At 41.1% G+C, this 12,891-nt stretch overlaps 2 protein-coding genes across 2 annotated transcripts in view; both read right to left on the reverse strand.

Annotated features, from left to right (window-relative positions):
* Positions 1-1,542: 1,542 nt before the first annotated feature.
* On the reverse strand, positions 1,543-2,247 carry LOC116909991 (trafficking protein particle complex subunit 2). Its single transcript, XM_032913774.1, has one exon. It carries the CDS (start codon positions 2,228-2,230, stop codon positions 1,808-1,810), a length of 423 nt encoding a protein of 140 aa, XP_032769665.1. The 5' UTR covers positions 2,231-2,247; the 3' UTR covers positions 1,543-1,807.
* A 7,162-nt stretch (positions 2,248-9,409) lies between these two features.
* Positions 9,410-12,891, reverse strand: part of Sec24a (SEC24 homolog A, COPII coat complex component) — a 71,039-nt gene continuing 67,557 nt past the window's right edge. The window contains exon 23 of the mRNA XM_032914140.1: positions 9,410-12,395. Within this exon, the coding sequence (XP_032770031.1) occupies positions 12,281-12,395 (115 nt within the window). The 3' untranslated portion in view covers positions 9,410-12,280. The remainder of the gene's footprint in view (positions 12,396-12,891) is intronic.

Here is a 12,891-nt window from a genome sequence, read left to right on the forward strand (position 1 = left end):
TTATTTCTTTTCTTTTCTTTTTTTCGGAGCTGGGGACCGAACCCAGGGCCTTGTGGTTGCTAGGCAAGCGCTCTACCACTGAGCCAAATCCCCAACCCCACAGATTTATTTTTTAATATTTACAGCAACACATTCCTGCTGACCTGTCTTAGCCTCTCAAGGAGCTGGAACTACAGTACAGGGATTGCCGTGCCAGGTCCAGACCTGGTTTGTTAAATCATATTGTCAAGTATGTCTTCTCTGATTTTTCTCTTAAAACTGTCAATAGTTCCCACTTGTCACAAGGAAGAGTGCAGCACACCACCACAGCAGTATGAACTGCAGTAAACGATACTTTTCACTAGGAAAAAAGTGTTTTTGAAGTATTAGGGGACAGAACCCAGGGTCTCACGCACGAATAGTAGGGGGGTATCCAACCACTGAGCCACTTCTAGTACTTTGTTTTGGCTTTTTGTTTGTTGTTTTGCAGATAGTTTCTCTGTGTAGCCTTGGTTGTTGTGGAACTCACTTTGTAGACCAGGCTGGCTTTGAACTCACAGAGCCACCTGCCTCTGCCTTTGGAGTGCTGGGATTAAAGGTTATGTACCAACATGCTGGCTCCAGTCCTTTGCCTTTAAATTTTATTTATTTTATTTTATTTTATTTTATTTTTGTTTTTCAAGACAGGGTTTCTTTGTGTAGCCTTGGGTGTCCCAGTGCTTGCTCTGTAGACCAGGTTGGACTCAACTTGAAGAGATCCAACTACCTCCACCTTCCAAGTGAGTGCAGGGATTAAAGGTTGTGTGCTGAAGCCCCGTAAATTATGCTATTTTATGTGTATGAGCATCTGTTGGCATGTATGTATGTGTGTGGTGGCCCAGGAGTCCAGAAGAGGATCTCAGATCTGGAACTGAAGTTATAGATGGTTATGACTCACCATGCAGGTGCCAGGACTCAAAACCAGGTCCTCTTATAAAGTAACAAGTGCTCTTAACCACTGAGCCATCTCTCCAGCCAGCTATCTGTCTATCGTCTATCTATCATCTATCTACCAAGTAAGTATGTATCATCTATCTTCATTTTGGTGGTTTGTTTTTGGAGTCAGGATCTCCTGAGTGCTGGAATCAAAGATTGTATATATTGTAATTATGTACATTGGCATGTGTCTGCACGCAGATATACGCACCACAGTGCATTGGCTGTGGAGGCAGAAAGGGTGCTGGGCTTACAAATGGTTGTAACCTGCCTGATGTGGGTGTAGAAAACTGACCTGGGGTGCTCTGGAAGAATGGAACGCTCTAGCACAACTAAGCACAGAGCCATCCCCAGCGTTAGTTTTTGAACTTTTACACTGTAAGATAACATTATGTCAGTACGGGGCTGGACAGGTGCTTTAGTGGTTTGACATAGTTTTTGTTCTTGCAGGTTTCATCGGCAACACCCATGATGGTTCATAACCATCAGTAGGCCCGATTCCTGGGGACTCCATGCCCTCTTCTGACCTCTTCGAGTACCAGTCATGAAGATGGTATATATATGTATGCAGGAAAAGCATTCATACACTTAAAAGGAATGTAAGATTTTTTTTTAATTATCTCAATCAGAAAAGTTATAGGCTTATTAATTTTTGAAATAAAATATTAGTGACAATTGTTCCCAGGTAAATACTAATTGTGATAACATGAAAAGATGAGGTTTTTAAACAGAAGAGAAATTTCATGCTATACAGGTAAGCTGAGACATGTAGAGCTTGCCAAGCTATTTTACCGAGGAGTACAACACATACACTTCTGAGCATACCCCACTCTGATTCTCAAGGTTTCTGCATTTAGCTTAAAAGATGTTTCTTCCCAAGAAACTGAACTTTTCTTTCAAATGCAGTTGACCGAATAGGAGAATTGGGTTCATAAAAGGGATTCATGGCGAACTTGATGTATAGATCGTAGACGTCAGTGAAGAAGTTCTTGATTCCATCTTCTTGCCTCACATCGTGAAGCATGAGGAGCCTCATGTGGCCAGCAGTGACGAAGGCCGAGACAAACCACTCATTGAACTTGTCCACAGTTTTTAAGTACATATTGTTGGAGAGCCACATGTTTTCGTCAACGAGGTCCAGAGCAGCATGAGCTATGAACTGGTTCAGATGACGATGCTCATCTTTGGATTCTGTCTTCCCAGCTGGCAGAAATTCCATTTCAAACACCGGATTATCATGGTGGCCGACAATTACAAAGTAGAAGCTTCCAGACATTGTCTATCTATGTATGGCTCCTGCAGTGAGACACCAAGCAAATGAAACACCAAGTCAGTTCATGAAAATTTTATTTTATATTTTATTTATTTTAAAAAAAGATTTATTTTTATTTATATGAGTACACTGTAGCTGACTTCAGGTACACACCAGAAGAGGATATCAGATCCCATTACAAATGGTTGTGAGCCACGATGTGGTTGCTGGGAATTGAACTCAGGACCTCTGGAAGAGCAGTCAGTGCTCTTAACCGCTGAGCCTTTGCTCCAGCCCAAAAGTTTTGAGACTCTAACACCCAGGTTAGCCCTGAAATCCCAATCCCTTCTACCATAGCCTCTACCTGCTGGTATTATAGGCATTAGCCATCACACCTAGCTATATTTGTTAAGATTTCACCCCTACCCCACCGATTTAAAATGATGTATCTCTCATACACTAAATCTGCATGCATGTTTCCCAAATCTCTGGGGTTTTTGTCCTATTTATGCAACAAAGGGAGAGCTGTTTGTCACCTAGATAATTTCAATAGGTTCAGAAAAGGAATTTGACAAAAACCTACCATATTCCCATTGATTAAAAACAGAAAATACAAAGACAGGGGGATTTCCTTAATCTGAAAAAGCACACCACCACCAACAAATCCAAAACACGTTTACAAGTTAATGTCAAAGACCACCACGGCATGGTAGCTTGCACCTGGTTCCAGCACTGGGAGATTGGGACCGGAAGACTCTCAGGGATTTGCAGCCACCACCTGGGCTACATAGTGAGTTCCAGCCAGCCTGGGCTATAGTCTGAGATGCTGTCTTTAAAAACACCCCTCTTTCCAAAAGTTAAACAACAACAACAACAACAACAACAACAACATCCTGCAAGCTAAAAGCTTCTCTTCTGAAAATGACAAACAAGGCAAGATCACATCTCCACCTTTTGGATGAGATAAAGTTTAGAAATGCAGGAGTCCTTTCTGCCACTTCTGTTCAGTACTGTACTAAAGATGCCAGTTAGGGAAATAAAATTAATGGAAAGGAAAAAAAAATCACTAAATGATGGTGGCGGTGGCAGAGCACGCCTTTAGCCCCAGCACTGGGGAGACAGAGGCAGGCAAATTTCTGTGAGTTCAAGGGAAGTCTGGTCTACAGAGCTAGACCAGGACAGCCAGGGCTACTGCCAGAAAAACGGTCTCAAAAACCAAACCAAAACAAAAAAAGTAAGAAAAAGCATTTGGACTATAAAGTCCAAACTATTTGAAGATGACATTATCTTATACATAAAATGTCCTATGGAACCACTTATAGGCAGGCTAGCAAGGGAATACAAAACGAGATCAATATAGAAACAGAGGGGTTTCTATAGAATAGCAACTAGTCCTAGAGTGTCTAAATGACAGGATAAGGGACTATCATTTAAGAGACACTTGCCATAAAATAAAAATCATAGTCTTAGGAATTTAATAAAAGCTTTCAGTGGAGGTGTTGGTGGTTAAGAGCACTGGTTGCTCTTGGAGAGGATCTAGATTTCCACTGAAAATCACTTTAGAATTGAAGAATCTCACCTATTCTTGAAAACATATAGGTAAATAATGGCTGCTGGTTGGGGGGACTTGTTTTTTCCCTCAATGGTGTAGCCACCATTAAACTGTCTATGCTCCAGTAAATAAAACCCTATCCATGCTCATATAAATACCCTAAACTCAGTGGGTACACGCACGCACTGTTAGTTGGTAAAGGAACTAGCCATGTACGGATAATGACCTGAGTTCAATTCCAGAACTCACATAACAGTGGAAGGAGCAGCCAGGCTTGGCTTGGTGACACCTGTCTTTAGTCCCAGAACTTAGTAGGCAGAGGCAAGAGGATCTGTGTGTTCAGAGCTAGCTTGGTCTACAAAGCAAGTTCCAGGACAGTCAGGGTTACAGAATGAGACCTTGTCTCAACCACAAGAAGGAGGAAGAAAGGAAGAGGAAAAAGAGGGACTCAACTTCAGAAAGTTGTCCTCTACTCTTACACATGTACCATATAGCAGGCAGGCACTCCCACTGATGTATCATATACATCCACAATTTTTAAGAATGTATAGATATGAAAATAGAAGGGAAAGGGGCTTCAGTGGGGTGGGATGAGAGGGTAATGAGGGCTGAAAAGCGCATTAGAACACACGGATCAAACTGCCAAAGGACAATAACTAAGAAACTATGATGGAATTTCATCCATGCTTCGGGATGATTAAAGGTGGCAAGACTGGGGTTGGGGATTTACCTCAGTGGTAGAGCACTTGCCTAGCAAGCACAAGGCCCTGGGTTCGGTCCCCAGCTCCGGGAAAAAAAAAAAAAAGGCGGCAATACTTCTACTGAGCCACGAATTCACTTACTACACAGAGTCCACTAAATAAACCCGTACATTTGGTCATCTGATTTTGTTATTTACCTTTTTATTTATAAAATAAGGTCTTATGAAGCCCAGACTGGCCTGCAACTCTCAGAAGGTGGCTTGAATCCTTTACCCTCCTATTTCCCCCTTTCCAGAGTTGGGATTATCTACTCTGCCCTTTGTTTTCTTTTAACTGTTTATTTCCGGTGCTAGGGACCAAATCCAAAACCTCCAGGTGCTACGCAAGGGCTCTACCACTGAGCCACAAATCCTAAGTAAAACTGAAAGTACACACCCATTAAAGTGATTAAATTGTAGGTTCCCGGCCTGCCCTTGGACGGCCCCCACTCTTCCCGTCTCCAGCTCTGGACTTTTTGTTTTGGGGCAGGATCTTGCTGTCGCACAGAACTTGAGGCGATCCCCACCAGGCTCCTGAGCGCTGGGATCACAGACGAGCGCTACCCTGCCCAGTGCGGGATTCTGAAAACTATAAATACCTCACATAAGTCGACTTCCCTCTAGTTCAGGAGTAGACGTGTTCAAGGTGGAGAACAGGACAAACCATTACCCAAACTCAACGTCAGTCTCAGGGGTAGCTACGCCCAACGAATAGTCGAGACTGCTCACTGAGCATGCGTACACGCTCCCGCCTCTCAGGGAAAGACCGAGCAGCCCGCCCCGGCTGCGGTCTTGACTCACAGAGTGACAGAAGACTGAGAGTGCTCAGTAACACGTCAAGCCCGTACCCCGTTAGGCTCTGGCCGCCATCTTGGATCAGGGCATTTCGGACAGCCGCGCATGCGCAATGCGTTGCCAATATATGCTGCGCGAAGGGCTTTGTCTACCATTTTGGGTCAAGGCCGTCGTGGGACGTCGGGTACCTGTGGGCCTCGTCTGGCTCTTAGATCAGTCCTTGCCTTCACCGCATGTATACTTGCTTATGTTGTCAGTGATGTTTGCTCGGAGGTGTACAGAATCGGAGTCTGGCGTGAAATGTAGACCAGACATGCCAAGTGAGGCGGAGCTTTTAACTACAAGATGCCAGAAAGCAAAATGGAGGTTGAAGCGCCAGGCGCTTGTGTCCAGACACTGTGCCGGCCTTATTCGTGGGCGGAAATGCGTAATTAGAGGATGGTTTAGGGAGCAAATCACTGCAGTGTCTGTTTGATGCTATTAACATCAAGGACTCTGCTTTTCCAAGTGTATGTCTGGTTTCTTCACAGGTTTTCCTTATGTGTTTATTACAAATGAGACTTATTTGGTGATGGTGTTCTGTATCCCTTCTTCCCCTAAACAGATGTTTACAAGTTGCATTGGCTAAAAATCATTGACTTCTCTCTGGGGCCACAGGTGACTAAAGATGAAGTTTGGCATTTCTGCTTTCATTTTGTGTTTGCTAGAAACAAACAAAGCTAAGTAGCTCTACAAGGCACGTTCAATTTGTAAAAAGGGCGTTTCAGGATCCAAACCATGGTGACTTTTCCCCATTGGCTGGGGTCTGACCTTCATGATTGGCTAGTTCTAAAAGAATAAACTCAAAGGAATGGGGTTAAAGGTCTGTATTCCAGGCGGCAGGGAATTCAGGAGGGAGGAGACAGGATGTGTGCAGTTTATAAACAAAACAAAACTTTACTAGGTGGAGAAGATTTTGTTTTTGTTTTTGTTTTTTTCTTAAATTTTTAAAAGTGAAACAGCTTTCTTTTATTGGGGGTAGTTGAAAAAGTTTATGGAATATTGACCCATGGCAGACTACCTACCTTTGATAGAAAAAGAACAAAACCAATTTCTCACATCTCCTTTGCTTTGGTCAGATACTTGGCCACTTCTACATAAGCAGCATGTTCACCTACCCATTTCATCTTCTTTCAAAGGCACGAAAAAGTCATTGTCCTAAACCTGTGATCTCACCTTGATAGGGGTGGTAGTTAGGGAGAAAGGGAATAAAAACGTCTGCTACAAGAAGTCTTCAGGTATCATTTGAGCCATAGAAGTATGAACATGTTTGCTTTGTGTAGCAGCTCACAAATTTCATTGCTGAGCTCGACTGCTTTCCTGACCTCCAATTTAGAAAACTGTTTATTATGTCTGTGTGTGCGTACTTCTGTGCCTTTTTTGTGTGTGTTACAACATTCTATGTATATAATGTGTGGAGGCCAGAAGTTCAAGTCCTGTGTCACCCTTTGTCACTCTTCACCTTTGTTTTCTGAGACAGTCTCTGTGTAGCCCTGACTGGCTTTAAACACATGCCTGCCTTGAGAATCTTACAGAAAGCTGTAAAAGTAAGTGTTTGAGATGTTCAGAAATAAGTGGATTGTATGCACTAAAAACATATTGAGTCTGATGGTTGTGGCACATGCCTTTAATCCCAGCACTTGGGAGGCAGAAGCAGTTGGATTTTGTGATTTCAAGGCCACTTGGCCTACAGAGTGAGTTCCAGAGTAGCCAGGACTACAGAAAGAAACCTTGTTTTGAAAAATAAAACAACAACAAAAAATATTGAGCAAAATGAAAAGTGAATTAAAAACACAAGGTTATTAAAATCAATCTTGGAAATAAAAAAAAATACAGCCATACAAGTATAAAATCAAGAATAAAATCCAGTTTAGGCAAAAACAGGAATTAAGGAAAACAGGGCTAAGTATGGTGGCTCACACCTTTAATCCTAGCACTCACAGGTGAATCTCTGTGAGTTCGAAGCCAGCCTGGTCTACAAAGTGAGTTCCAGGATAGCCAGGGCTACATAGTAAGACTTTATTTTATGTATTTGAGTGCAGCAGAAGAGGGCATCAAATCTCATTACAGATGGTTGTGAGCCACCATGTGGTTGCTGGGATTTGAACTCAGGACCTCTGGAAGAGCAGTCAGTGCTTTTTTTTTTCTTTTTTCTTTTTTTTTTTTTCGGAGCTGGGGACCAAACCCAGGGCCTTGCGCTTACTAGGCAAGTGCTCTACCACTGAGCTAAATCCCCAACCCCAGCAGTCAGTACTCTTAACTGCTGAAGCCCAAGAGCCTGCCTTAAAACAATAACAAAAGGAAAAAAAACCCAACAACAACAACAATAACAACAACAACAAACCAGGGTTGCATAAAATTCTGAGGGTAAAGAAGGGGGTTGGATAGAGAAGCAAATACATGCTAGGTTTGGTGGCAGAGGCTTGGAATCCAGCACTTGGGTGGCAGAGGCAGGATGGCCAATGAGTTTGAGGTCTGCCTGGACTACATAGGTGAATTGCAAACCAGTTATTGCTTCATAGAGAGAACTTGTTATTAATGGTTGGGGTTGGGTACTCCCAGGTTCTTGGCATCTTGTCAGAACAATTGAAAAATAAGGCCTCACACAATTTTCAAAAGTAGTAAGATAGTATCATTCAGAGCAAAGCAGTAGTGCTGTTTAGAAAACAATATGCTGTCAAGATGGATGATGGGCCAGAGCGAGGTTACTTAAGGGCCAGGTTACTGTTTTGGCTTCCTTTAATGGAGTTCAAGAAGAGTTAGTTACCAACTGACACAGTTTGGGTGGCTCTGTTTTGTTTGACTTGGTCATATAATCATATCCCTTTCCAAAATGCATCTGACCTTATTTCCCCCGGAGCTGGGGACCGAACAGGGCCTTGCGCTTGCTAGGCAAGCACTCTACCACTCGCTAAATCCCCAACCCCTGACCTTATTATGCATATACTCAGTTGGCTCATACGGTCAGTAGGGATAATCCCTGTAAGTTCAGGTAAGGAGTTTACCTTACTGCACATGCTCTGGATCAGCCAGTATACTCTAACTTCTGTCCCATATTTGTGTGTGGATGTATGTTATGTCACATATTAGTGTGTGGAGTCAGAGGCAGCCACCCCGAATCATGTCCCAGGAATCAAACTCAGGTTTTCAGCTTGGCAGTAATCGTTCACTCCATGAGCTGTCTCTCCAGCCCTTGTCTGTCCTTTATATCCGTCATATCCAATATCCTGGGGATATATTTGAGAAGAAACAAAGTTTACTTGTTATTAGGTTGGGGGAATCTTATTTAGAGAAAGGTGTACATGTTGTATGATGCAGCTCAGGTCTGAGGTTGCTCAGTCCATTTCTCAGAGGTATATGTGAGTAATGGAGATGGCTGCTAAAGTGCATTACCACAAGGGGCGTGCACTACCAATCCAAGTGCAGGGCCAGGCTGCTTATCTTACTCCTCTGCTTGCTTGCCTCAACCATGACTCTTGCAAAACAAAACAAAAATCCCCCCAAGCAGATAAAACACTTGGAAAGAAGATGGCTAGGAATGTCCAGAATTGTAGAACAAGGATCTTCTGATTACAGTGTCACCTGAAGACAAGTAAGATAAACAGCCCAGGGAAATACAACTGTAAAGTAAGGAGAAAAACCATCAAAGGCTAGGAGCGTATCTTTAAATGAACAACAGTTGGGACTATATACAGTAGTCATCTTTTCAGGCACAAAACATTCAGATTGGAAGATGTCCCTTCCAGTCTGGAATTTCAAGCCTAGCTACCCTTGCAGAGCATCAAGAATTTACTTTAAGGCTGGGGATGTGACTCAATTGGTAGAATGTTTGCCTAGGCTCAAGTGAAGGCCCCCTGTGTTGCTCCTCAGTACCACATAAATCAAGGCCCAGTGGAACACTTGTAATTCTAGTATTTATGAGGTAAAAGCAGCAGGATCAGAAGTTCAAGGTTCTGTCCTTGGCTATGCAGTCAGTCTGCAGCTAGATGAGGCTATGGGAGAGTCTATCCCCACGACAGCACCTTGTGAAGGCTGAGGCCACCACTCTAGACTATATTCAATAACCAGCCACTGTTCATAAGCTCTTTTGATTAACTTTATTGAATAGCCAAATTTATAAGTTAGCACAGATCAAACGATTGTTTGCATGGGTTACAAATGACTTTTTTTAAAAACAGGAATAAAACAGTGAAAATTACAATCTGTAAAAAGGAAGACCAATCTTGCCTCAACATTTCAGAGCAAGACTGAGCACAACACACTGGAGGTCAACACATATTTTTGATTTGAGAACATGGACTTAATGTTACAATATCATACAGGCTACTTTACAAAATTAAATTTTCTATGTACGGATTGTGTTTATAGTAGTTAAAACTGTGAACTCACATTTGGTGGTCCCTAGATGAGAGCTGTTCTGCATCTCTGATTAGAAGAAGTAAATCTTTTACTCTAATTATTGCAAAACAGTCTATTAGACTCAATACATTACATTAAATTAAAATATATGCAAGCTAAAATAAATGTTACTGCTTGAGTGAATATTAGTATGTCAGACTTACAGAAACATTATTTTAAAAATTCTAGAAATTAGAAAAATAGAGTACTTTTTATGGTAGAACTGCCATGCTCAGATTTATATATCAAGATTGCCCTTGTCTGTTACTTTAGTAGTTGTAGATCTGTAGAAAATTCAAGGATCTTTCATAATTTACAACTACAATAAAAAAAATATGGCATAGTGTAAATATTAGTTGCTTTACATCAGAAAGTAATACAGGATGGTAGGACGGGTAGTGTCTTACTGAAAAAAAGTCAAAACTGAAAAACATTCAACATAGCAAAAAAATAATTATATCAGTATAGGTTCATTCTCTTGTCTAGAGAACAAGGTTGTGAACCTTAATAGTTATGTTTTTATGACTGTTATAAAATTACTCTGGATTGCACATTATATAATATCTAAAATAAAATTTAAAAGTAAATTTGTGAAATATACTACCAAGCAGGTGCTAATAGGGTCAGACTCACTCAGGGAAGGCACGGGGAAGGTTTCCCTAGGAGCGCAACATTTCCCTCTGGAAGATTCCTTACTATGAAGAGAGAACCTAAAAAACACTAACATTTAAAATCGCATTAAAAAGAAGACTTTAGTTCATTTAAAGGAACATTGTATATAATGGCTGTCTCTTAAAAAGAGGAGAAACAATATAAATTTAATTGGTTATAGTTTGAAAAATGCTTCTCAATAAATGAAGCAGCTTTCAAAAAAAAAAAAAACAAAAAAAAAAAAAAAAAAAAAAAAAAAAAAAAAAACCAAACCTCAATTGAATGTACTATATGTACACTGAAACAATTGTCTTTTTGAGACAAAGTCTGGCTGGTCTCGCACTTGCTATGTAGCCAAGCTAGCAATCTCCTGCTTTAGCCTCTTAAATACCAGAGTAAGGATCATGAACCACCATGCTGTGTGGCTTAGAATTTAAAAAGAGAATGAACCCTAACACTGTTACTCTCCCTGTTACTGGGAAGCCGCTGGCAAGCAGTGGCTCTATACTCTAGGGACCTGCTGCTTCCCTTCCAGGAGTTAAAGTCAGCCCCTGTGGATGTAAGCCTGGAAGTTACATTTCACTGGTGATCATTTGAGACGGAGACTGTAAACACATTTCTAATCTATGAAAACAAAAAACAGAAAAAATCTCTGAGTCTTACACACAGACATTACTGGAGAAGTTCATACACGATGATGAACCTGTGAAAACTGAGGCAAACCCTTAAAGACAACACAGCACTTAAATACACACGGATAATTTACCTATTTGTAAACAAAAGCCATCCGATAGTTTGACTGTAATCTAACTGAATCAAAACAAGCAGTCTTTAGAGCATGTTAAGAAATCAAGTTTCTTTTATAACTTTAATACGATGGATTTGTACAATCTTAATGTCCACCAACTCAGACAGCAGCATCCACACTTTTAACAGGTTTTAATATCTCAGAATACATGAGTGGCTTCCAATGTAATTATTAAACTCCTTAGAGAAATGCTAATGTACTCTAAGGCTGCATTGATGGAACTTTCAGCTGCTGTCACTCTGGTGTGCCACAGTCACAACTCTTTATCAATCACAGCAGGAATGGACCAAACAAAAGCCCACTCAGTGGGTCAAGGCAACGGGCTCCTACTTCAATACCAGTCCTGGGATCTTCATGAAGACAGCTCAAATTCTATTCATGGCAGAATAAAACAGCAGAAAACCACCTAATTAGTTTTCACCTCAAATTAAAGTGACTTTGTTCAAGTAGAGAAAATACTGACAGACTTTAAAGCTTGACAGTTACTTTATGTTCTTCCCAAGCAGGACCAGAGCTGGCTTACTCCAACTTTAGTTAACATGATCTTTTGCCTTCCTTAAAAAAAGGTGGGGGGGTGGGGCAAAAACCAAACATGTAAAGGGAATGGATTCCAGCTTTTCTACAGTCTGTTGACTTTTGGATTTCCCAATTTAAAAAAGATCATTATTGATAGACTTGAAACTCCCTGCAACACGTAGTCTTGTGAGGTTTTTTAAATGTAGCAGCCAAAAACTCATAAAAATAAAAAAAAAATGAGAAATAGAAATGCAGAACACAGAAGTCTTTATTTTATAAAATGTACTTTGCCTCTGCAATATTGTCTCATCTCAATCCATAACAACTCAAACATAGTTGGCAGCAAAGGGGAAAAAAAGGTTTCCAATCGTGTAGACATCTATTTTGATTTGAAAAATACAGTATTTTGGAGTTGCACGTCTGACCCTCAGCTGTGGTCCTTTATTTGCTATAGTTGGTTGAAATCACAGTGAAACATCGTAATCATCATCACATTTGTTCACAATTTTAAGGAGGAAAGGAAGGTACTGTATCCTCAGGAACTCTGAAAGTGGTTCCTCAGCAGCCCACGACTTGTCACTTGTTCACTTGCTGCTGTATGTGCAGGAGGAATTCATAATATGACAGCGCTGACTCCGTTCTGTCTTCTACCAGGTTCTGAAGGAAGGCTGCCTTCATCAGACTCTCCTCTCTTAGAAGGAAAAGGCAAGAATGGTCATGTACATTAGACGCACGCAGTAGAATAAACCTTGGGTTCTTTTCATAGGCTACTGATTTACTGTGATAACTAAGATATTCTGACTATATAAATAGCTATGTCTAGGGCCTGGAAAGATGGCTCAGTGGTTTAAAGGACTTGCTGCTCTTATAACACCTAAATGGTAGCTCACAACTGTCTCTAAGTCCAGTTCTAGGGGATTCAGTGCCCTCTTCTGACTTCAAAGGGCACCAGGTATGCATATGGTGTATATACATACATGTAGACAGGACAGACAGACAGACAGACAGACACACACACACACACAGAGTGAGTGTAAAAACAAACTATGCCTGGAGGTTTCTCTGATGTAACTGTTATTTAGGGGAGAAAGTACTGACAAGTACTGACATTTTTATTAGCAAGCTTAACAAAAGTTTATCAATGCTAATAATTGGTTATCACACATAGTTTATGACTATTGAAGCAT

This window comes from Rattus rattus, chromosome 9 (genome assembly GCF_011064425.1).
Source record: "Rattus rattus isolate New Zealand chromosome 9, Rrattus_CSIRO_v1, whole genome shotgun sequence".
In the NCBI taxonomy this organism is placed as follows: Eukaryota; Metazoa; Chordata; class Mammalia; order Rodentia; family Muridae; genus Rattus; species Rattus rattus.

Coding starts and splice junctions, on each gene's coding strand:
- LOC116909991 (XM_032913774.1), bottom strand. CDS start 2,230: ATGTCTGGAAGCTTCTACTTTGTAATTGTCGGCCACCATGATAATCCG.